The sequence below is a fragment of the Scyliorhinus canicula genome, chromosome 8, assembly GCF_902713615.1.
Source record: "Scyliorhinus canicula chromosome 8, sScyCan1.1, whole genome shotgun sequence".
Taxonomy (NCBI): Eukaryota; Metazoa; Chordata; class Chondrichthyes; order Carcharhiniformes; family Scyliorhinidae; genus Scyliorhinus; species Scyliorhinus canicula.
In genome coordinates, this window is record NC_052153.1 from 169,567,246 (window position 1) to 169,591,231 (window position 23,986).

At 47.1% G+C, this 23,986-nt stretch overlaps 1 protein-coding gene across 1 annotated transcript in view; it reads left to right on the top strand.

The window, feature by feature from the left end:
• The window catches only part of LOC119970691 (NACHT and WD repeat domain-containing protein 2-like), a 216,904-nt gene that overhangs the window by 143,031 nt on the left and 49,887 nt on the right, over positions 1-23,986 (top strand). The window contains exons 22-24 of the mRNA XM_038805713.1: positions 15,332-15,460; positions 20,083-20,330; positions 22,732-22,900. Of these exons, the coding sequence (XP_038661641.1) occupies positions 15,332-15,460; positions 20,083-20,330; positions 22,732-22,900 (546 nt within the window). The remainder of the gene's footprint in view (positions 1-15,331; positions 15,461-20,082; positions 20,331-22,731; positions 22,901-23,986) is intronic.

The window sequence follows — 23,986 nt, forward strand, 5'->3', positions numbered from 1 at the left end:
AAAATACTGGCCAAAATCCTAGCCAAAAGGCTAGAAGACTGTGTACCCGAGGTGGTCACAGAGGACCAGACGGGCTTCGTCAAAAGTTGACAGCTTAACTCGAACATTAGGCGCCTGCTGAACGTGATAATGACCCCCCTCTGGAGAGAGAACACAAGAGGTGATCGTCTCCCTAGACGCAGAAAAGGCCTTCGACAGAGTCGAATGGAAATACCTCATAGAGGTAATGGAGCGGTTCGGGCTTGGAACAGGGTTCACCTCCTGGGTAAAGCTCCTATACAACGCTCCCATGGCGAGCGTACGGACCAGCAATACCAACTCCCAATACTTCCAACTGCACAGGGGCACCAGACAAGGATGTCCCCGCTGCTGTTCGCCCTAGCGATCGAACCACTAGAAATCGCGCTCAGAGCAGCAAAAAGCTGGAGGGGGATCCAAAGGGAAGGCAGAGAGCACAGAGTCTCACTCTATGCAGATGACCTGCTCCTCTACATTTCGGACCCACAGAGCAGCATGGACGGAATCATTGCACTCCTGAAAGAGTTTGGAGCCTTCTCGGGCTACAAACTCAACATGAGCAAAAGCGAGATCTTCCCAGTACACCCGCAAGTAGGTGGGGGCAGCACTAAAGGGGCTGCCATTTAAACAAGCCCGACACAAATTCCACTACCTGGGGATCCAAATAGCCCATGACTGGAAAGGGATTCACAAATGGAACTTTACCAGTCTGACGGAGGAAGTAAAAAAGGACCTGCAAAGATGGAACACACTCCCACTCTCCCTCGCGGGGAGAGTCCAGACAATCAAAATGAACGTACTGCCCAGGTTCATCTTCCTGTTTAGATCCATTCCGATCTACATCCCCAAGGCCTTTTTCAAAGCGCTGGACAAACTAATCATGGCGCATGTATCGGGGGGGGGGGGGGGGGGGGGGGGGGGAATGCTAGGATCCCAAAGAAGGTCCTGCAAAAAACAAAATCCGGGGGGGGGCTAGCGCTCCCAAACCGACAATTCTACCACTGGGCGGCAACAGCCGAGCGAGTAAGGGGATGGATCCAGGAGCCAGAAGCCGAGTGGGTGCGTGCGGAGGAGGCCTCCTGCATGGGGACCTCCCTCCGAGCCCTCGCCACGGCAGCACTCCCATCCCCACCCAAAAAACACTCCAGCAGCCCAGTGGTGATAGCCACCCTCCAATCCTGGAACCAACTGCGGCAGCAATTTGGCCTGACCAAAATGTCAGACAAAGCTCCCATCTGCAACAACCATAGGTTCACACCAGCACTGACTGACGCCACCTTCAAAAGGTGGAGACAGGACGGAGGCACACTGACAGTCAGGGACCTATACACGGACGGCAGGATCGCAACACTAGACGAACTGACAGAGAAATCTCAGCTAGCCAGGGGGAATGAGCTAAGGTATCTGCAGCTTAAAAACTTCCTACGAAAGGTGACAAGGACGTACCCACAACCGCCACGATAGACACTACTGGAAGAATCACTGGACGCAAGCACACTAGAAAAGGAAACTGCAGTGACATGTATGACCAACTGATAGAAAGGGCCGACACCGTACTGGACGCAGCAAGAAAGAAATAGGAGGATGACCTGGGGATTGAGATAGGGTGGGAGGGGGGTAGACAGCTAAACCTGAGGAAAGAAAGGCGAACCATGGAGTGGGGGGGGGGGGGGGGGGACACAAGAAAGGAGAACCAGCAAGGGGGTGGGGGGGCAGGGAAATGGGAGACAGAAGGAAGGCACGGGATACCAAAACAAGCATGACATCTCTGGAGCGAAGCACTGCATAGGGTCAACTCCACCGCCACGTGCACAAGTCTCAGCATGACGCAGCTAAAAGTGGTACATAGAGCCCACTTAACAAGAACCCGTATGAGTAGGTTCTTCCCGGAGGTGGAGGATAGATGTGAACGGTGCCAAGTAGGCCCCGTCAACCACGCCCACATGTTCTGGTCTTGCCCCAGACTTGTGGAGTACTGGATGTGGTGATATGATTTGCATACCTGTCTGCCATTGGGGCAGAACACCGGCTTACCATTGGCCCTGCTCGGTCATGTGCCTCTCGACCGATTGATCGAGAGGCTGAGTTAACCACGCCTCCTTGCCGAGGTATAAATAGTCAAACGCCCAGCGGTCGTCCATTTTATTGTAGACAACCGCAGGGCTAAGTTCTAGTTTATTAAAGCCTAACTTTTGTAAACCAACTTGTCTCTCGTGCAATTGATGGCACATCACTGGACAGCCTTCTTTGAGGCAATGTCCAAAGTAGTGGGGGTGAGGGTGGAGCCATGCCCGATAGTGGCGGTCTTCGGGGTTTCAGACCAGCCAGATCTATTCCTGGGGAGGAGGGCGGACGCCCTTGCCTTTGCCTCCCTGATTGCCCGCCGTAGAATCCTGTTTCGCTGGCGGTCAGCAGCACCGCCCAGAGCTGCAGACTGGCTGGCCGACCTCTTGGAATCTCTCCAAATGGAGAAAATCAAATTCGCCATCCGAGGGTCAGACAATGGCTTCCACAGAACGTGGAAGCCATTCACGCAAATGTTCAGGAACCTGTTTGTGGCCAACGAACAAGAGGAAGAATAGCCAGGTAGCCAAGAATCAGGGGAAAGTAGTCAAGAATCAGGGGAAAGTAGCCAATACATGAAAGGGAGAGATAGACCGGGAGGGGCGGGGGGGGGGGGGAGGGGGGGGGGGGGGGGCGAGAGACAGCTAAACCTGAGGAAAGAAAGGAGAACCCCGGGGGGGGGGGGGGGGGACAAGAAGAAGCACCAGCAAGGGAGGAGCAGCAGAAGCGGAGGCGAGTGCGAGACGGCAGCGAGATCCGTCCGGGAGAAGCAGGCGACAACGAAACGAAACACAGCCAAGTATCGCACACTGTAATTTTCTCCCCAGCATCCCCCCCCCGCAAACAGTCGCCTACTTACGTGTTGTAAATAATTTTGGCCAGGTGTACAGAGCTGCCGCTGTTGGTCTGCTGCGCAATACCCTACCAGTTATTCTATTTCATTTTTTATTGTATTTGTATTTTACTATGTACTATTTTCTTCTCTTTGGTATGTTTGGGTGTGCCCTTCTCTTCTATATATGTGTATATATATATATATGTATATATACATATACATGTTTCTTATCCAGTGTGCATAATGGTAATTATACCTTGTTCAAAAACCCAATAAAAAACATTTATAAAAAAAAATATTTGCAATCGTCCAGTCCCCCGGGCCTAATTCTGTGGTGGCCTGGAATTTTATGTCAATGGCTCCGCAATATGCTCCCTTACCTCTCCCAGCAATCTAGGATGAAACCTATCTGGGCTTGGTGACTTCGCTACCTGGAGTGCTGCCACTTTATCTATCACTATACTGCTCAATTGCTCAACGTCCACATTTTCAACTGGGCCATTGTCACCACCTTCTAATTTGTCAAAGACAGAAGTACTCATTTAGTGCCACTGCCATATCCTCCGCTTCAGTGAGCAGTTTATCCGCTCGACCCTATGGGCTCCACTCTATCCTTCACTTATCTTTTACTATTAATATGTTTGAATATCATTTTGCTACTTGTTTTAGCACAGCTTGCCATCTTTTCCTCATGCTTCCTCTTAGGCTTCCTTAGCCAGCCTTCGCCTCTCTCCTGTATTTGAGATATTCTTCCTGATTTCTATTGCTATAATTATTCCGGCATGCATCATATGCCTTGTTTTTCTTCCTTATTTTATCATCAATGTTCTTGGTCATCCACGGTACTTCATCTTTGGATACCCTGGATTTATTTCTCATGGGTATGTACCTAGCTTTCACCCTATTCATCTCTTCTTCGAAAGTCTCCCATTTTTCATCTACTCATCCATCAAAATGCGTTTTCAATCAACCTGCCCCAGTTCAACTTTTAGACCCCCAAAATTTTCTCTTTTCCAGTCTGGGACCTTAATCCTTGACTGATTTTTATCCTTTTCCAATTTATTATTGAATTGTATTATATTATGATCGCTAGTTCCCAACTGCTCCCCCACTCTGCCATTCTCCACCTGCCCTGCCTCATTTCCCAGGACCAGATCCAGCACAGCTTGCTCCCTGGTAGGACTGGAAATGTACTGTTCCAGAAAGCTCTCCTGCACACACTGTAGGAATTTCTCCACGTCCGTGCCCCACGCTCTACCTTTTTCCCAGTCAACCTTAGGGTAATTGAAATCCCCAACTATCACAACCCTACTTGCCCTGCAGGTTTCCATAATCTACCTACAAGTTCTCTCGTCCACTTCCTCCCCACAATTTGGAGGTCTATAATAAATATCAAGCAAGATCTTCCTGTTTCTCACCCCAAATCATATTGATTCTAATAGAGGAACTGCATCTCGTTCAAGGGCTATGAAATTATCTTTGACAAGACTGCTACACCGTCTTCCTTTTTACCCAACCCGTTTCGACTAAAAAACCTTATAACCCAGGATGTTAAGTATCCGGTCTTGTTCTGGCTTGATCCATGTTTTTGTCAATACTATTGTCTCATGTGCCTCTATAGCAATTTCTGCTTCATGCTCCCCAATTTTGTTCACCATATTCCGTGCATTTACATGTTTGCAACTTAACCATGCCCTTATCCTTTTCTTGCCCTTTGGGAGGTGATCATTCCTTTGTTCACTATCAACACTCAAGCCTTCCTGGGGATTGGTTCCATTTCAGCTCAAATGTCTCAGACTTTTTCCCCGGGTCTGTGTGGATTTCCTCCGGTACTCTGGTTTCCTCCCACAGTCCAAAGATGTGCAAGTTAGGTGGATTGGCGATGATAAAATTGCCCCTTTGTGTCCAGGAATATACAGGTTGGGTGGGATTACAAGGATAGGGAGGAGGAATGGACCTGGGTAGAGTGCTCTTTCAGAGGATCGATGCAGTCTCAATGGGCCAAATGGCCTTCTTCTGCACTGTAGAGATGCTATGATTCTACAGAAAGCAGGAAACTAGAGGGCAATTAGCCTAACACCTGTCGTAGGGAAATTGCTCAAAAATTCATTATTACGGTAGTTAGTATTTTTTAAATCAGTCCAATCTTCTGACCTATCACTAAGATTTATACTGTGTTTCTTTCAATTTGATACAATCCCAAGCTTCCTTATTTAGTCCTGGATGATGCATCCTTCACAAAGTGTCTTTCTTTCTCACTGGGATTAATCTTTGCTGAGATTTATTAAATATATCCTTAAAAGTCTGTCACTGTATTTCTACTATTTTAACTTTTAGCCTAGTTTCCCAGTTCACTTTAGCACGCTGTCTTCATACCCTTATTGTTATTTTAATGTAGGTTTAAAACAGTGGTCTTCGATTAACACTTCTCCCTTTCAAACTGAATTTGAAATTCTATCACGCTATGATTAGATCATAATGTGATCAGGCAGAGTCAATATGGTTTTGTGAAAGGGTTATTATGTTTAGCTAATTTATCAGAGTTTTTTGAGGAAGGAATAAACACTATATATAAAAGGGAATCTGTAAATGTGATATACTTGGATTTCCAAAGGCATTTGATTGGGTGTCACATCAAAGGTTAGTTCACAAACTAAGAGAACATGGTGTAAAGGGAAACATATCTGCAAAGTCAAAAGCTTGGTTAGCTAACAGAGAAGAGTAGGGATAAAGGGTTGGCAAGCTGTAACTATTGGAATTCTACAGGGATCAATGCTTGGACTTCAACAATTTACAATCTATTTCAATAACTTAGATGAAGGGACCAAATGTATAGTAGCTAAATTTGCCGATGACATCAAGATACGGTAGGCATGAAAGTAAGTCTTCAAGAGGAGGTAGAGAGTCTGCAAAGGGTTATAAACAGGTTAAGTAAGTGTCAAGATTTGGCAGCTGAAGTAGAGTGTGGGTAAACACAGTGGGTGTCCACTTTGGCAGGAAGAATAGAAATGTAGTATGTTATTTAAGTGGAGAAAGACTGCAGAACTGTGGCACAGAAGGATCTGGGTCTCCTGGTACATGAATGACAAACAGTTAGTGGGGTGGCACGGTAGCGCAGTGGTTAGCACTGCTTCCTACTGCGCTGAGGACCTGGGTTCGACCCCGTCCTTGGGTCACTGACCATGTGGAGTTTGCACATTCTCCCTGTGCCTGCATGGCCCTCATATCCACAACCCAAAGATGTGCAGGGTAGGTGGATTGGCCACACTAAATTGCCCTTAATTTGAAGAAAAGAGAATTGCATACTCTTAAAAATAAGAAAATTATTCAAAAAAGGTTATAATTCTGTTTTGAAGCATCTCAGGGAAGGTTCACTCGATTCCTTCCTGGGACGAGGAAAGGTTGAAAGCGATACCCATGGAGGTTTTAGATGAATGAGAAGTAATCTTATTGAAACATATAAGATCCTGAGGGGACTTCACAGCATGGATACTGGAAGGATGTTTCCTTTTATGGGAGAGACTAGAACACGGTGACACAGTTTAAGGATAAGAGGGCTGTCTCCCTTTTTAGACGGAGATGAGAATTCTTTCCTCTCAAAGGTTTGTTGGTATATGAGATTCTCTTCTGCAGAAAGCAATGAAATATGGAGTAATTGAATTTATCCAAGGCTCGGGCCGCACGATGACGCAGTGGTTAGCACTGCTGCCTCACGGCACTGAGGACCCGGGATCAATCCTGGCCGTGAGCCACTGTCCATGTGGAGTTTGCATATTCTCCCTGTGTCTGCGTGGGTCTCACCCCCCACAACTCAAAAAGATGTGCAGGGTAGGTGGATTGGCCACGCTAAATTGCCCCTTAATTGGAAAAGAAAAGAATTGGGTACTCGAAATTTATTTATAAAGAAGAATTTATCCAAAGCTGAGTGAGATAGATTTTAATAATAATAATCGCTTATTGTCACAAGTAGGCTTCAATGAAGTTTCTGTGAAAAGCCCCTAGTCACCACATTCCGGCGCCTGTTCGGGGAAGCCAGTACGGGAATTGAACCCGCGCTCCTGGCCTTGTTCTGCATTGATAGGACAACCAGATCATCCATGATCTTATTGAATAGTGGAGCAGGCTCAAAGAGCCAAATGGTCCATTCCTGCTCCTAAGTCCTATATTCTTATGACCCTGTCTTAGGGTGGGAGTTACCGTTGGTGGTAAAAGCTGGCAAATGTTATTTGTTGGTATGTTGTTCCTTTATCCACTATTTTAGCTGGAGTTTTCTAAAAATAAAATACAAATTGGAGAATGCCTGTGTTAAAATAGCAGAAAATGTCATATGAACGAGTTATACTGTTGTCCAATATTATTGGCAACTGCCATCTTTAGGTTCATTTCTATTGGGAAGAAAGAGAATTATGGCTCCAACATTGAAGGCAATCTGTCACATTTCTTTCAATAGTAGCTTCATGCTTTATTTATAACATTTAATTTGCTGAGATTATTGTAAGTCCTTCCCATTTTAAAATGTTGAGTTGACGTAAGGCTGGAACATGAGCACCAGCAAAGATCTTTTGGGCCGAGCGGCCTGCTTCTGGCATAAGGTCTTGGTAATTCTACATCATATTTTTACCTTCCTTTTGTTTTGCTGAAAGTCCCACCATCATTCCTGTGGAATTTAAAGCCAGAATCGCCCAACTTTTTATTGGATCCAAATTTCACCATCTGCCATGATAGCATTTGAATCTGGGTCCCAGAGCATTACCCTGGGTCTCTGGATTTCGAGTGCACAGACAATACTCCCAAAGATGCTTGAACAGCTATGTGCTTGAACAGTTCTATGTTCTAACATTAACCCCTTGTTTAACTTTTCAATTGACTTAATTAATTTAATGTACGAATTGGCAAAATGATAAATTAACTCCCAAATGAACAATGGTACACCGTTAAATAAGTGTTAAAACCTGTCCGGATCCTATTGAACATAAAACATACATTGAACGTACAGTGCTGAAGGAGGCCATTGGGCCCATCACGTCTGCACAGACAATCTTAAGCCCTCACTTCCTCCCTATCCCCGTAACCCAATAACCCCTCCTAACCTTTCTGGACACTAAGGGCAAAGTAGCATGACCAATCCACCTAACCTGCACGTCTTTGGACTGTGGGAGGAAACCGTAGCACCCGGAGGAAACCCACGCAGACACGGGGAGAACGTGCAGACTCCGCACAGACAGTGTCCCAGCGGTGAAATCGAACCTGGGACCCTGGCGCTGTGAAGCCATAGTGCTAGCCACTCGTGCCACCGTGCTGCCCATGGGCTGGGGACAATCGGTTATCCCATGTTGTCTTTTAGGGTCCAATCAAATCAATACAATAAGGGAGGCGGGGCAGTCATTAGCAGTGCAGCTGTATAAATAGAGCTGGCCAGTGTGGTTAGCTAGAGAGGGAACCAGGGGCGGCATTCTACCCTACCCGGCGTGACGGAGGGTGCCGGAGTAGGGGAGTGGCGCCAACCACTCAGGGGTCGCGCCTCCCCAAAGGTGGTGAATTCTCCCCACCTTTGCGGGCCAGCCCCGCGCCGGAGCGGTTAGCACCAGAAGACTGGCGCAAAAAACCGGTGCCCCCCGGTGCGGGGCTGGCCGAAAGGCTTTCGCCAGTCCACGCATGCGCCGGCAGTGACGTCAGCGGCAGCTGGCCGCTGACGTCACTGCCGGCGCATGCGCGATGCGGGGTTCTCTTCCGCTTCCGCCATGGCGGAGGCCGTGGCTGGCCTGGAAGGAGAAAGAGTGCAGCCAGGGCACTGGCCCGCAGTCTGAGCGGGGGGCCCCGATCGCGGGCCAGGCCACCGTGGGGGCACCCCCCGGGGTTCGATCGTCCCCCGCTCCCCCAGGACCCCGGGGGCCTGCTCGCGCCGCTGAGCCCGCCGTTCCAGAGGTGGTTTAAACCTCGGCGGCGGGAGAGGCCTCCCAGCGGCGGGACTTCGGCCCATCCGGGCCGGAGAATCACCGCAGGGGCTTCTCCGATCGGCGGGGCGAGATTCCTGCCTCCGCCACTTACCGAGTGGCGGAGAATCTCTGCCACAGCGGGGGCGGGATTTTAGGCGCCCCCAGGCGATTCTCCGACCATGCGTGGGGTTGGAGAATTTTCGCCCCAGTAGTGAACTACTGCCGTTTTGTACATAAAGTTACTTTTTGTTTGACTCTACAAACTCGTGCTGGGTTCTTCATAGACCTCACAAAAATAAGGCTCAAGTTAAAGGTAGTTAACCCCCTGACTTCATTCCTGAAAGGTTAGTTGAGTGACTGTTTCCAAGTGATAGAGGTAACCCTGGCTGGCAGAGCTTATCAGCAGATCCCCCCCTCCCCCCCAAAACACACACACACACAGACACACCGATAAAGGTTCTGGAAGCTTCATGCATTTCATATAGTTTACCATCGTTGCAAAGACACTCAGGGAATAACTTAATCTCACTTAGATCTCAATAAAAGTACTTTAATTTTTGTAGTTACCTCATTTTCTACCACATCTCCCACTCTATGCTTTTTATTGAAATATATATTCCCAACTTTCCCCTCTAGGCCTCTGCACCGATTCAGTTCCTCACCCTTAATCATTTCAAACTCCATCATGTCACGATACCCTGGACTGGTGCGTGGTCAATTCCAGCCCCAATTGACCTGGAGTCTCGCAACACATGTGAAATTAGATTTTGATTCAAATACCCGAGGTCCTTGGGTGAACCAGTAAACTACAGTCACCAAATTTGAACCTTTAAACACAAGTAATCTTTTATTATGTACAGTTTTATAATTAAACTGACAGAATATGTAACTGACTATCTACGACCCCTTTCCCAACCCACCCTTTCCAACTTGCCCTACTCTCTGCACACACAAACAAACAGAGGGAAAAGGGTGTTGGAAAGGAAACTAAACTATGAATAAAAATAAAAGGTTGAGGACCTTTGATGCTCTGTGTTGACTTCCTGTCCATGTCTTTGTAAAGTTCAGGCTTTCGTTTTGGTATTTCCTTTCTTCTCAGCTTGGGATGGTTTTCTCTGGCAAGCTTGTTTGCCTTCTCTGCAGACTCAGCATCATTTCAGGTTCACAGCAAAGAATGTGCCAGGAACTCACTGCTTTCAGAACCATAGAGCACTTCTTTCTCTTCAGCAAACAGGAGAGAGAGAGAGCGAGTGTGCTCCTTTCACTTCCAACTTTGAAACATTTCTGTCCAGTTCTCTGAGAAAACAATACGCAGGAACCAATTACTGACCATTGTCAGGCAGAATACTGTCCCTGGCCAACCCGTTGGTTGCCAGTTTACCAATCGAACCGACTTCCTCCAAAACTACTTATTATGATCCACTCGGTGACGAGGAGTCTGGCTTCTTCTCTCCCAAACAAAACCTGGAACACGGTGTCCTGAGAAGCAGACTGTTTCAACCCTGAGTCTTTTACTTAAAGGCACATCCCAATTATGGATCCAGGGACCAAAAATAATAAAATAACCTAAAAGAAATGGGAACAAAGGAAATTAACAGGAAAGACTCTTAACATTCCAACTCATCTTTTCTTCACTTTTCTGATGTCATTGTTCTCCTGTCCTCCCAAAATCTCTCCATTTATATGAACTATTCTCCTCATATCCATGGTCATTTCCTCAACCATATAGCTTACTTTTACTCTCTCGATCACAATCGCAGGTAAGGCTACTTCCACACAGGGTCAGCAGTGTGTGCTATCTTCAAGATACACTGTAGTATCTCATCATGACTCCTTGGGCAGCACCTTCCAAATCCATAACCACTACCAACTAGAAGGATAAAAGCAGCAGATACATGTGACTACCTGGAGATTCCCCTGCAAGTTACTCACCACGCTGACTTGGAAATATATCACCGTTACTTCACTGTTGCTGAGTCAAAATCCTGGAACTGCCTCCCGAACGGCAGTGTGGCTATACCTACACCACATGGACTGCAGCAGTTCAAGAAGGTGGCTCACCATCACCTTCTCAAGGGCAATTAGGGATGGACAATAATGGGGCAGCACGGTGGCACAGTGGTTAGCACTGCTGTCTCACAGCGCCCAGGTCCCAGGGTCGATCCCAGCTCTAGATTACTCTCCGTGTGGAGTTTGCATATTCTCCCTGTGTTTGCGTGGGTTTCACCCCCACAACCCAAAGATGTGCAGGCTAGGTGGATTGGCCATGCTAAATTGCCCCTTAATTGGAAAAATGAATTGGGCACACTAAATTTTTTTTTAAAAAGGGATGGACAATAAATGCTGGCCTAGCCAGTGACACCCACATCCTGTGAAATAATTTTTAAAAAATACTTCCCTTTTACCTCGCTACCCACATTGCCTTACCCCTTCACGTTTTCAAACTCCCAACTGGTTAGCCTTTGGCCTTTCATTTACTATATAACTTGTACCCCCTCAGTCCCCCTCATTCCCATTGTCCACAAAGCCAGACCAGCCCAAAGTCTCTCCCCACCCTAACCCTGAACCTCTCTCTCTACGTATGCAATCTCTGAGTTGACCATCCAATTTATTTTCAAGGCTTATCCTACATAGTGCATGGCGCTCCACTATTTATTAGAGCTCATTGGCCTGTATTTCTCCCCTCATGGCATGTTTTCCCGCAGTGGAGGCGGCCAAACGTTGGTCGTTGACAGGATCTCCCAGTCTTGCCGAAGTCTACGGCCCTGTTTGTGGAGGTCAGCTTTGGTGGGACCAGAAGTTGAAAGAAGCAGAAAATCCTGCCCATTGTGTGCGAAATAGAAAATGTTTTTCTCCAACATCAGCACCTGAATAGACAGAAGTAGACCAACTCTTGATGGTTGATGCATACATAATTAAATTAAAAAGATCTGGTTACAGCTAAAGGCAATTAAGCTGAAACTGTTGACATGTAAATAATAAATTCACATGTCAGAAAACAACACAGCAGTGTATTGCTGTTTGCCACTGTAAGTAACTTAAAAGTTAAATTCAAGGAGATTCCCTCTCAAATAATTTCTGACAACAATACTGACATCTGTAACACATTCACGAGGGTCTAGTAGAATCTGAATAACACACCTTTGGAAAAATCTACAGGTAAGTTAATTTCTTATTCAGACATCAGGAATCACAGTGGGGGTTGATTGGGCAGCACGGTAGCACACGTGGATAGCACTGTGGCTTCACAGCACCAGGGTCCCAGGTTCGATTCCCCGCTGGGTCACTGTGCGGAGTCTGCATGTTCTTCCAGTGTCTGCGTGAGTTTCCTCCGGGTGCCGCATCCGGTTTCCTTCCACAGTCCAAAGACATGCAGGTTAGGTGGACTGGCCATGCTAAATTGTCCTTAGTGTCCAAAAAGGTTAGGAGGGGTTATTGGGTTATGGGGATAGAGTGGACATGAGGTCTTAAGTGGATCAGTGCAGACTCGATGGGCCGAATGGCCTCCGTCTGCCCTGTATGTTCTATGTTATGCTCTCCCAGCATTCACCCACAATTCCCCTCGGACAGCATTCTTTGGATAATGTTTTTTTTAAATATTTTAAATTGGTATTTAACATTTTATACATAAAACAAAACAAAAAGAATAATATAAGAACTCCCCCTAGTCTACCGACCAAATACATATATGACTCAAAAAATACCCCCACCCCCTTTAGCAGCTGATGGTGACCAACTCCTCAAAGTGAAGAATAAACAGACTCCAAGACTTATGGAATCCCTCAATTGCTCCCCTCAAGGTGAACTTCACCTTCTCAAGATACAGAAACTCCATCAGGTCCCCCAGCCACACCGAGGCACAGGATGGAGAAGCTGACCTCCACCCCAATAAGACCCGCCTGCGAGCAATCAGCGAGCCCCCACATTCTTTGGATAATAACAGTGCATGAACCTTGGCCAGTTCTTCCTCTCCTACCCTAATGGCACTAAACCTACCATTGCCTCGGTCCATACAAGCGGTTGAACCTGCGATTTTCCTGACCTGTGGAACTCCGCTATTCGGTGGAGAGCCAACTGGTAAATAACTGCTTACCTGTAAATAACATTTGTAGCGCTGACCAGGGAAATAACATTGGTCTTTCCAAAATGTATCAAGCATGCAATCCGGTCAGGATGTCTGGTTCTCCTCTAGTTAAATGCATCCTGCATTCATAATAGTCACCTTTATTCTATTCTATTCCTGAGATATGGCCAACATTGACACAGCCACATTGAATACCCAGCAGTATTGCTCTGGCAAAATGATTCTGGGCCTTCCTAAAGAATTGCCGATATGCAATGGGTGTGTAAATCCTAGAAGTGAACCTGGAGGTAGCTATGTTTCCATGATGCTGCACCAGTTGTTTTTCTTGGCAACAAAGGCTACAGGGTTGGGCATTGTTGTCAATAGGGCTGGGAGTTGCTGTCAAATTAAGGGGAGACGGTGGTGTTTTGGTAATATCACTGGAGTCGTAATCTGGAGGCCCAGTTTAAATTTGTGAGGACATGGGGGTCCCGGCGGGATGAAGTGGTGTGAGCGTCCGCACCTTCAGGGGCTAGGCCGGCGCCGGAGTGGTTTGTGTCCTGCCAGCCGGCGCGGGTCTGCGCATGCGCGGGAGCGTCAGCAGCTGCTGACGTCATCCCCACACATGCGCGGGTGGGGGGTTCACCTACGCATCGGCCATCGCAGAGGCTGACGCGGCCGGTGCGTAGGAAAAAAGTGCCTCCACGGCACAGGCCTGCCCGCGGATCGGTGGGCCCCGATAGTGGGCCAGGCCACCGTAGGGGCACCCCCGGGGCCAGATCACCCCGCGACCCCCCCAGGATCCTGCAGCCCGCCCGCACCGCCAGGTCCTGCCGGTAAGGGACCTCGTCTAATTATCGCTTTATTTTAAAACCTTAATTAGTGTCACAAGTAGGCTTACATTGACACTGCAATGAAGTTACTGTGAAAATCTCACTGTCCCCTCATTCCGGCACCTGTTTGGGTACACTGAGGGAGAATTCAGAATGTCCAAATTACCTAACAAGCGCGTCTTTCACGACTTGTGGGAGGAAACTGGAGCACCCGGAGGAAACCCACACAGACACAGAGAGAACATGCAGAACCCCGCACAGACAGTGACCCAATCCGGGTAATCGAACCCAGGTCCCTGGCGCTGTGAAGCAACAGTGCTAAACACTGTGCTACCATGTCGCCAGATTAGGCTTGGTAAACAAATGTTGGCTGTGCCAGTGACACCCACATCCTATGAAAGGATAAAAAATCCATAGGTTTGATGAGTTGCTGCAGTGCTCAGCTCTACAGTACGTATTGCAGTCACATCACACCAATGATGATGTCCTGGTTAGTGTCATGCTTCTTGAGTTTTGTTGCAAGGGCATCCATCAATGTGAGTGATGTGTATTCCATGGTACTTCCCAGTTGCGATTTGAGGCATCAAGGTATACCTTATAGAGCCATGCCCTGTGACTATTCTTGGTGCCAAATTTTTGAATGTGTCCAGTCTGATTCAGCATCTGATTGGTGGTAACACCTCAAGGTATTGATGATGGGGCTTTTGGCAGTGAGGTTGCCATGGCTGGTCGAATAGAGCTGTTGGGCTCTCTCTTGGATATAATCATTGGCACTTACCAAGTATGAATGCTACCAACCCAAACCTCAGAGTTGTAAAGGTCCTAGATGTAGGCCACATTGCTCCCAGAGCATGGAGATGAACACTGTGGAATAATCAGCAGTCGATTCTTCGACACTTCCCAATTGAAATATGCTCTCTTTTCTTTGTTCTTCTAACAGTGGATGAATTTGTGATTAATTTGGCGCCTTCTCTTTCAAACGTCCTGCTTTAACCTTTCAGCTTCATTAACTCTCACAGCCTTCAGCTGTAGTGAGAGTGAACAAAACGAAAATCAGAATAATTATGATCACTGAGCCTTTCTAACTGTCTATAACTTGAATATGGATAAGAGCAAGATCCCAGTAAGAGCCTCGTGAAACAAAAGTCAAAAACTGAACAATGGGTATATCTGGATTGAGCCTGATGGACGAAAGGCCATTCCGATAAGTTTTGGACTTTAGTAATTTTACGGGAAGCCAATTTATAGCTGGAAAGCCAATCTGAGAGAGAATAGATATTTAACCTTTGTTTTTTAAGATGAACAACAGCTTTGCCAAAAACACGAGCGTTCCCATTGTGCACAGACAGTGCTATACATATCTTCTGCATGAAGCAAAAACAGTGTGTAAGTCTCGCTCCCGACAAGAGAAAGAGCAGAGAAGACCAGTTGCCCACCATTCATGAATTATTTTCTCCCATAGGAGCATTAACCTGATCATGCTGTTGACGGAGAATGTAATCGCTATATAATGGTCTGTTTACATTACCTTGGGAAATGCTCTCTTTAATTGCCCTAATTGTTGTTTTTATGACTTTGTCAGGAGTGGGAAAGCAGCGATGGTGTTAAGTGCTAAAAAGGGAAAGGTGGTTGCCAAGCTGTCAGCCTGTGACGCAGTAGCATCTATCCAAGGAGTGGCAGTTACCAAAGAGTACTTCCTTCTAATATGCAGGTACAGAACCATTTCACACCTATAATTAGTCCTCTCTAACTGAGGTGAAAAATAACAGGGAGTAGAATGGAACTTTGGAACTCCTCATGGGGGGTAATTTTCTTTTGTGAGCTATTTGTAGTTGAAATTGTAATGCACACAAAATAAAACTTGTTTACGATTTTACTGCCAGCAAAAGAATAGTTTGAATCCTTAAACCTTCCAATCCGACCATACATAGACCAGTGGGAAAATGAACCTGTAAATGCTGGATGTCTGAGGTAAAACCATAAACGCACAGCGGGTTCATTCGTGTCTGAAAGGGAAAGATGAACCATCAATTGAACGCGAGACGAGTTGCTGTACAAAAGTTAGGCTTTAATAAGCTAGAAGTTAGCCCTGCGGTTGACTACAGTAAGTGGACGACCGCCGGGCGTTCTGACTATTTATACCTCGGTATGGAGGCGTGGTTAACTCAGCCTCTCGACCAATCGGAGAACCGTCACATGACTGGTCTCAACCAATCGGTCGAGAGGCACATGACCGACCAGGGCCAATGGTAAGCCGGTGTTCTGCACCAATGGCAGACAGCTATGCCAATCATACCACCACACGAACCCAACCTTTAAAAATGGCCACCCGCTGGTCAGAATTTTGGTCAAGTGTGTGGGCTAAAATAGGAGTAGGGGCGGGCGAGCCAGGAACGAATGCAGGGGCAGCCATGTGCGGAGTGGGCTGGGAGCAAGGCCTGCCGCTGTGCTCCAGACTGTGTTTTAAAATAACGCAAAGAACATCCCTACTGCTCTCAAACCCCTCACCCCCTCACATACTACCATTCATGACGACCTATGTCAACCCATGTCCTCCAGCCACTCCCATGATCCCCATATCCCCTATGCCAGCCCATGTACCTCTACCCCATCCCCATTGCACCATATTCCTTGCCAACCTAGTGCCCCCCTGCACCCACCTCCATTTCACCCCTACCCCCTGTTGTGTTCTCTATTTTGCTTTATCTAGATGGCTCGGATGTGTAATGTTGAATAAAGAACACAAAGCTTTGTTAACAAAGGGGCTGTTTAGCTCACAGGGCTAATCGCTGGCTTTGAAAGCAGACCAAGGCAAACCAGCAGCACGGTTCAATTCCCATAACAGCCTCCCCGAACAGGCGCCGGAATGTGGCGACTAGGGGCTTTTCACAGTAACTTCATTTGAAGCCTACTCGTGACAATAAGCGATTTTCATTTCATTTTCAAAACTATAAATTTATTACACTGCTAACTGATTCATTCACATTCATCAAGTAGAAGGTTTCTATATTAAGCCATGCTTTCTCTAACTACAGAACTCTCAAGTACACAACTGCTCCTATGCCTGATACTCTTCTAACTTCTTTCTATTTCCCAGAATCCCCAAAGTCACATGATATGTATATAACTTCTGTGGTTCCCTCTCGTGGTAAGAAGCATTATCATTAACTTGTTAACTCTTTACAGCCCAGTCAATACACATATCATGACACCTCCATGCCAACCTAGTGCCCCTCTACCCACCCATTATTATTTTGATGCAGCTGGTTCGTGGTACAGAGCAAGACCAGCAGCGAGGGTTCAATTTCCATACTGGCTGAGGTTATTCATGAAGGCTCGCCTTCTCAACCTTGCCCCTTGCCTGAGATGTGGTGATCCTCAGGTTAAAGCACCACCAGTGTGGGCAGCACGGTAGCACAAGTGGCTCGCACTGTGGCTTCATAGCGCCAGGGCCCCAGGTTTGATTTCCCACTGGGTCACTGTCTGTGCAGAGTCTGCACGTTCTCCTCGTGTCGACGTGGGTTTCCTCCGGGTGCTCTGGTTTCCTCCAACAGTTGAAAGACGTGCAGGTTAGGTGGATTGGACATGCTAAATTGCCCTTAGTGTCCAAAAAAAGTTTAGAATTTAGAATTTAGAATTTAGAACAGTACAGCACAGAACAGGCGCTTCGGCCCCCGATGTTGTGCCGAGCAATGATCACCCTACTCAAGCCCACGTATCCACCAGTAACTCTACAGCCCCATTAACCTTATTTTTTTTCGGACACTAAGGGCAATTTAGCCTGGCCAATCCACCTAACCCGCACATCTTTGGACTGTGGGAGGAAACCGGAGCACCCGGAGGAAACCCACGCACACACGGGGAGGACGTGCAGACTCCGCACAGACGGTGACCCAGCCGGGAATTGAACCTGGGACCCTGGAGCTGTGAAGCATTTATGCTAACCACCATGCTACCGTGCTGCCCAAAGTTAGGAGGGGTTATTGGGTTACGGGGATAGGGTGGCAGTGGGTCGGGGCAGACTCAATGGGCAGAATGGCCTCCTTCTGCACTGTATGTTCTATGTTTAGTCAGCCTATGGTTAAGTGGAAGTATGGCAACTTTACCTTTACTTCCTATAACAAGTTGGTGCCCACCACCCACCTCCCAATCCTCCCATGTCCCCAATGCCAATTTAATGCTAACTAATGCCAACCAATGGCCTCCACCCATCACACTTTATCCTATCTCCGGCAAGCCAACTAGCTTTAGTTTTCAGATGTTGATTGGCCTACTGTTTATATCTCATATTTTTTAATTTTTGTCAACTGAATTTCACTTAATTTTTGTACATTATTGCACAAATTTAAATATTAGATTATTAGATTATTCTCAGTGCCTGGCAACACAATGCAACATATCCTCATGTAGAGGATTCTCAAGGGTTTAAATGAACAAAAGTTGGAGATTCGCATTGTTTGGTTGTATGAAAACGAAACCACTATACCTAAAGAACCAAATTGTTTTTCAGACGTGATTCGTGTCTGGCAGACTGGATGCAGGGATGACTTTCCCTCTGGTTTGAGAGAGGGGGGGAAGTGCTGATGTCTAGAACAGCGGGGTCACAGTCTCAGGATACGGGGTGGGCCATTTAGGGCTGAGATGAGGAGAAATTTCTTCATTCAGAGGGTGGTGAACCAATGGAATTTTCTACCACAGAATGCAGTGGAGGCCAAGTCACTGAACATATTGAAGAAGAAAATAGATAGATTTCTAGACTCTAACAGCGTCAGGGGGTATGGAGAGAGCATGAGAGTTTGGTGTTGAACTAGAGGATTAGCCATAATCATATTGAATGGCAGAGTAGGATCGAAGGGCCTAATGATCTACTTCTGCTCCCAATTTCTGCGCCGGATTCTCCGAGCCCACTCCGGGTCGGAGAATCCCAGGTGGCCGTGCGAATCCCGCCACACCGCACCGGCGCCAGGACGCAATTCTCTGGAGAGCGGAGAATGGGCGCCATTGGCTCTACGTGCCCCCCCCGCTGGCGATTCTTGGCCCGGGATGGGCCGAGCGGCCGTACAAAAAAACCCGAGTCCCGCTGGTGCCGTTCTAACCTGGTCTTACCCGGCGGGACCTCAGCGTGAGTGGATCCAGGGGCGGCCTGGTGAGGAGGAGGGGGGTCCAACCTCAGGGAGGGCCTCCGCTGTGGCCTGGACTGCGATCGGGGCCTACCGATCGGCGGGCCGGCCTCTCGGGCTGGAAGCCTCCTTTGTTCCGCGCCGGCCCCTGTAGCCCTATGCCATGTTGCGTCGGGGCCGGCACGGAGAAGGGAGCCACCACTCATGCGCGGACCCACAGCGTCCATCTGATGCCGGGATCGGCAGCTGGAGCGGCATGGGTCACTCCAGGGCTGTGCTGGCCCCCTGTAGGGGTCAGAATTGCTGCTCCTAAGGCCATGTTGATGCCGTTAGGAAACGTGATGGCATTTACGACAACGTCAACACTTAGCCTCAGGATCAGAGAATCCGCCCTCTATGTTTCTTAATTGAAAGAACTCGATTGGAAATTGAATTTCTGGTCAACAAAAAGGGGACAACATTACAAAACCATTCGTCTCTTGTGCAGTCTTGACCAATGAAAGCGTGTATCAGAAAATTGCAGCTGTGGGCTCCATGATGTTCCACCCACAAGTAAACACTTCTACTGAGTGAAGCTGGGCAGTCATATAATTGGCCCTATTGTTTCAATATATAATTATGGACTGACCATTTAGGGTTACTCACAGACTCCTGCTTTGAAATTAACTTCAGATGGTCTGTAATTTGAACATTCCAGTTCATAGATCATAGAAGATCATGGATCATAGAATTTACACTGCACAAGGAGGCTATTTGGCCCTTCAAGTCTGCACTGGCCCTTGCAAAGAGCACCTTACTTCAGCCCACACCTTCACCCTATCCCCATAACCCTGTAACCCCACCCTAACCATTTTGGACACTAAGGGCAATTTAGCATGGCCAAACCACCTAACCTGCACATCTTTGGATTGTGGAAGGAAAACGGAACACCCGGAGGAAACCCACGCAGACACGGGGAGAACGTGCAGACTGCGCACAGGGTGATCCAAGGCGCGAATCGAACCTGGGTCCCTGGAGCTATGAAGCAACAGTACTAACCACTGTGCTACCGTGCCACCCTTATAAAAATCTAATCTTAATTTAAGTTACTAGTGCAACTGAAACCTGAATTTCAAGGACTCTTAAACCTCTTAATTAAAGCCACTCCATGAATTTGTAAGCAGCCATACAACTTCGGATTAATTATATTTCCTTCATTGAAATGTCATTCCAGATATCCATCCTCAAGACTGTGTGAAGTACTCCATATTGAACTATTTGATGTGAAGAAGTTTGCTTATATCCGCACAGTAAAAGGCTGTTGTGATCATCATCTCTCTGCCCTATCCGTAAATCACTTGGGTTCTCACCTGGTTGCAATGTGCAGCTCTATTAAAATGAATATCACTGAGATCATCGCCTGGAACCTAGAAACTGAAGATCACAAACACTTGGCCAAGTTCTCTTCTACAGTGATTGGAGGCAAGTGAGCTTTCCTAAGATAAATGCTTGGGTGCCTATTTGAAAATACACAATTGACAGATGACTGCCAAAACTAAAATGCTGAAAAATTGAAGTTTATGTTCCCAAGCATGCCTGAAGTTTTGATTTGTTTCTGAGATAGCAGCAAGATTGCTCATCGTCACCCCCATCAAAATCCATCACATTGTGAGTGAGTGAGTGCTAGGACAAGGGAGGGATTCTCCGGGCAGCGAATGGGCTTTGAGGAGTTAGATCCAGTCTGTCACCCAGGCCTTTGATGCTGGATTGCTTGCAGTTGCGAGTGGATTCACACAAGAAAACTTTTAGTCATATAAATACTGTGGCTACAAGAACAGGTCAGAGACTGAGACTTCTGCATTGAGTAACTCACCTAAGAACAAACAAAGAACAAAGAAAAGTACAGCACAAGAACAGGCCCTTCGACCCTCCAAGCCTGTGCCGGCCATGCTGCCCGACTAAACTACAATCTTCTACACTTCCTGGGTCCGTATCCCTCTATTCCCATCCTATTCGTGTATTTGTTAAGATGCCCCTTAAATGTCACTATCGTCCCTGCTTCCACCATCTCCTCTGGCAGCGGGTTCCAGGCACCCACTACCCTCTGTTTAAAAAACTTGCCTCGTACATCTACTCTAAACCTTGCCCCTCGCACCTTAAACCTATGCCCCCTAGTAATTGACCCCTCTACCCAGGGAAAAAGCCTCTGACTACCCATTCTGTCTATGCCCCTCATAATTTTGTAGACCGCTATCAGGTCGCCCAAAGTCAGTCCACCATCTACTGGGAATGTTAATGAATGCCCTCTACTTGCCTAAGTGACTGCAGCTCCAACAACACTCAAGAACTTCACACTATCCAGGACAGAGCAGCCTGCTTGATTGGCACCCCATCCACCACCTTAAACTTCCACTCCGTCCACCATTGATGCACAGTAGCAGCAGTGTGTACCATATACAAGATACACTGCAGCAACTCACCAAGGCTGCTTGCTAGCACCTTCCAAAGCTGCAACCTCTAACACCTCAAAGGACAAGGGCAGCAGATGCGTGAGAACACTGTCAACTTTATGTTCCCCTCCTTGCCACGGACCATCCTGACTTGGAACTATATCGCCATTCCTTCACACTCATGGAGACAAAATCCTGGAACTCCCTTCCTGCAGCGCTGTAGGTAATCCAACACCACATGGACTGTAGCAATTCAAAAAGACAGCTCACCATCAGCTTCTGAAGGGCAATTAGGGATAGGCAATTAATGCTGACCTAGCACGGAAACCCACACCTCATGAAAGAATAGAGGAAAATTTTGTGTTCAAAGGCAACTTAAGGGCAGCACGGTAGCATAGTGGTTAGCATCAATGCTTCACAGCTCCAGGGTCCCAGGTTCGGTTCCCGGCTGGGTCACTGTCTGTGCGGAGTCTGCACGTCCTCCCCGTGTGTGCGTGGGTTTCCTCCGGGTGCTCCGGTTTCCTCCCACAGTCCAAAGATGTGCGGGTTAGGTGGATTGGCCATGCTAAATTGCCCGTAGTGTCCTAAAAAGTAAGGTTAAGGGGGAGTTGTTGGGTTACGCGTATAGGGTGGATATGTGAGTTTGAGTAGGGTGAGCATTGCTCGGCACAACATCGAGGGCCGAAGGGCCTGTTCTGTGCTGTACTGTTCTAAATCTAAATCTAAATGCATAGGTGCAACAAGCATTTAGGAAGTCAGATTATATGATAGCTTTTATTACAAGAGAATGGGAGGAGGAAAGGAAATCATTGCAATTGTACATGGCTTTGGTGAGATCTGGAGTACTTTGTACGGTTTTGGTTGTTATATTTAAGGAAGAATATACGTGCTTTAGAGGCAATGCACAGGGGTGATTTCATTGAAACACATACAATTCTCAGAAGGTTAGATCATAAGAACCTGAGAGCATATTTCCCCTGACCGGTGAATCTATAACTCGGGGTCACAGTCGCATGGTGAGGAGTTGGCTCTTCAGGAGATGAGGAGAAGTACCTTCACTCAGATTGTTGTGGATCTTTTGAATTCTCTACTCCAGGTGGCTCCTTGAGTATAATAATAATATTTATTATTGTCACAAGCAGCAGACATGGGGAGAACGTACAGACTCCGCACAGGTTCGAACCATTGTGCTACCGTGCCACTGTATATTGAAGGCTGAGATTTTTAGATATTAAGGGAACAAAAGGATATTGAGATAAAACAAGTATGTGGGATTGAGGCAGAAGCTCAGACATTATCTCATTGAATGGTGGAGCAGGCTTGATGGACAGTACGACCTTTGCTGCTCCTATTTCTTTTGTTTTTATGGGAACCCTTTCATTAAATACTGTCACAGTATACCCGGTTAAATAACAGATATCTCAATATTTCAGGATTCTGCCTTGACCTGCATTTCTGCCTGGCTGTCTGTGATGGAGAGAACTTCCTGCGGGTGTGGAACTTAGCTTCCAAAATCAATGATCAATCATTGAGTATCAGTGTGAATAATATGAAGAACATTGAAGGGATTGAGGAAATTACACCTATGAAGAACTATCCTCGGTAAGGCTACCGCGCTCATTGATGAACTGATTGTTTTTTAAATTTTACCAAATAGCATATTGTTGTGGAATTGTTCCACTGCACATTGAAGACGAAATTGGAAAGAGAATATTTCATGTCTGTTAATCCCTCCAATTTAAAAAAAAAATTTGGAGTACCCAATCTTTTTTCCAATTAAGGGGCAATTTAGTGTGGCCAATCCACCTAGCCTGCACATGTTTAGGTTGTGGGGGTGAGACCCACGCAGACATGAGGAGAATGGAAAATTCCACATGAACAGTGACCAGAGCTGGGATCGAACCCGGGTCCTCTGTGCCGTGAGGCAGCAGTGCTAACCACTGCGCCACCGTGCTGCCCTCCCTCTAATTTGATTTCTGCTGTGTGAAGACACAGAAATCGCTCTTAGCAAAGTCATAAATGACACTCTATGCAAAAGTGACAATGGTAAACCATCCCTTCTCGTTCTTCACGACCTGTCTGTATCCTCCTCCGATGACTTTCCATCATCACCCAGATGGGACTGCACTCAGCTGGTTCCAATCTTATGTAGCCTGACACTGCCGGGGAATCATCTACAATGGCTTCTGTTCCCATTCCCACACTGTTATCTCTGGAACCCCCAAAGGTCTATTCTTGGTTCCTCCCTTAATGTTTTCTACAAGCTGCAGCACCATCCAAACACACAGCAGGCTGAATTGTAGTTCTAGGGTCCCACTCACGATGTCGAGTTGAATTAGGGCTGGGGAATCTGGAAGTGGCTGTGGCCCTGAAGGAGATTATCAGACATTTGAAAGGTGAAATGAAAATGAAAATGAAAATCGCTTATTGTCACAAGTAGGCTTCAAATTAAGTTACTGTGAAAAGCCGCTTGAGGTTGTCTCTCAATCAAGAATGGTGGATGGGAGTCCACACCTGGGAAAGCCAGTGGGAGTGTCCAAGGCTCTGAATGGCTGGCAATCCGAGATGGAGAAATGCTTCCTTCTAAACCTGTCTCATTCCTGTGTTCAGATCCCTCCATGGCCTTGCCTCTCCCTATCTCGGTAATCTCCTCCGGGCCTACAGCCCTCTGGGACAATAATGTGCAGC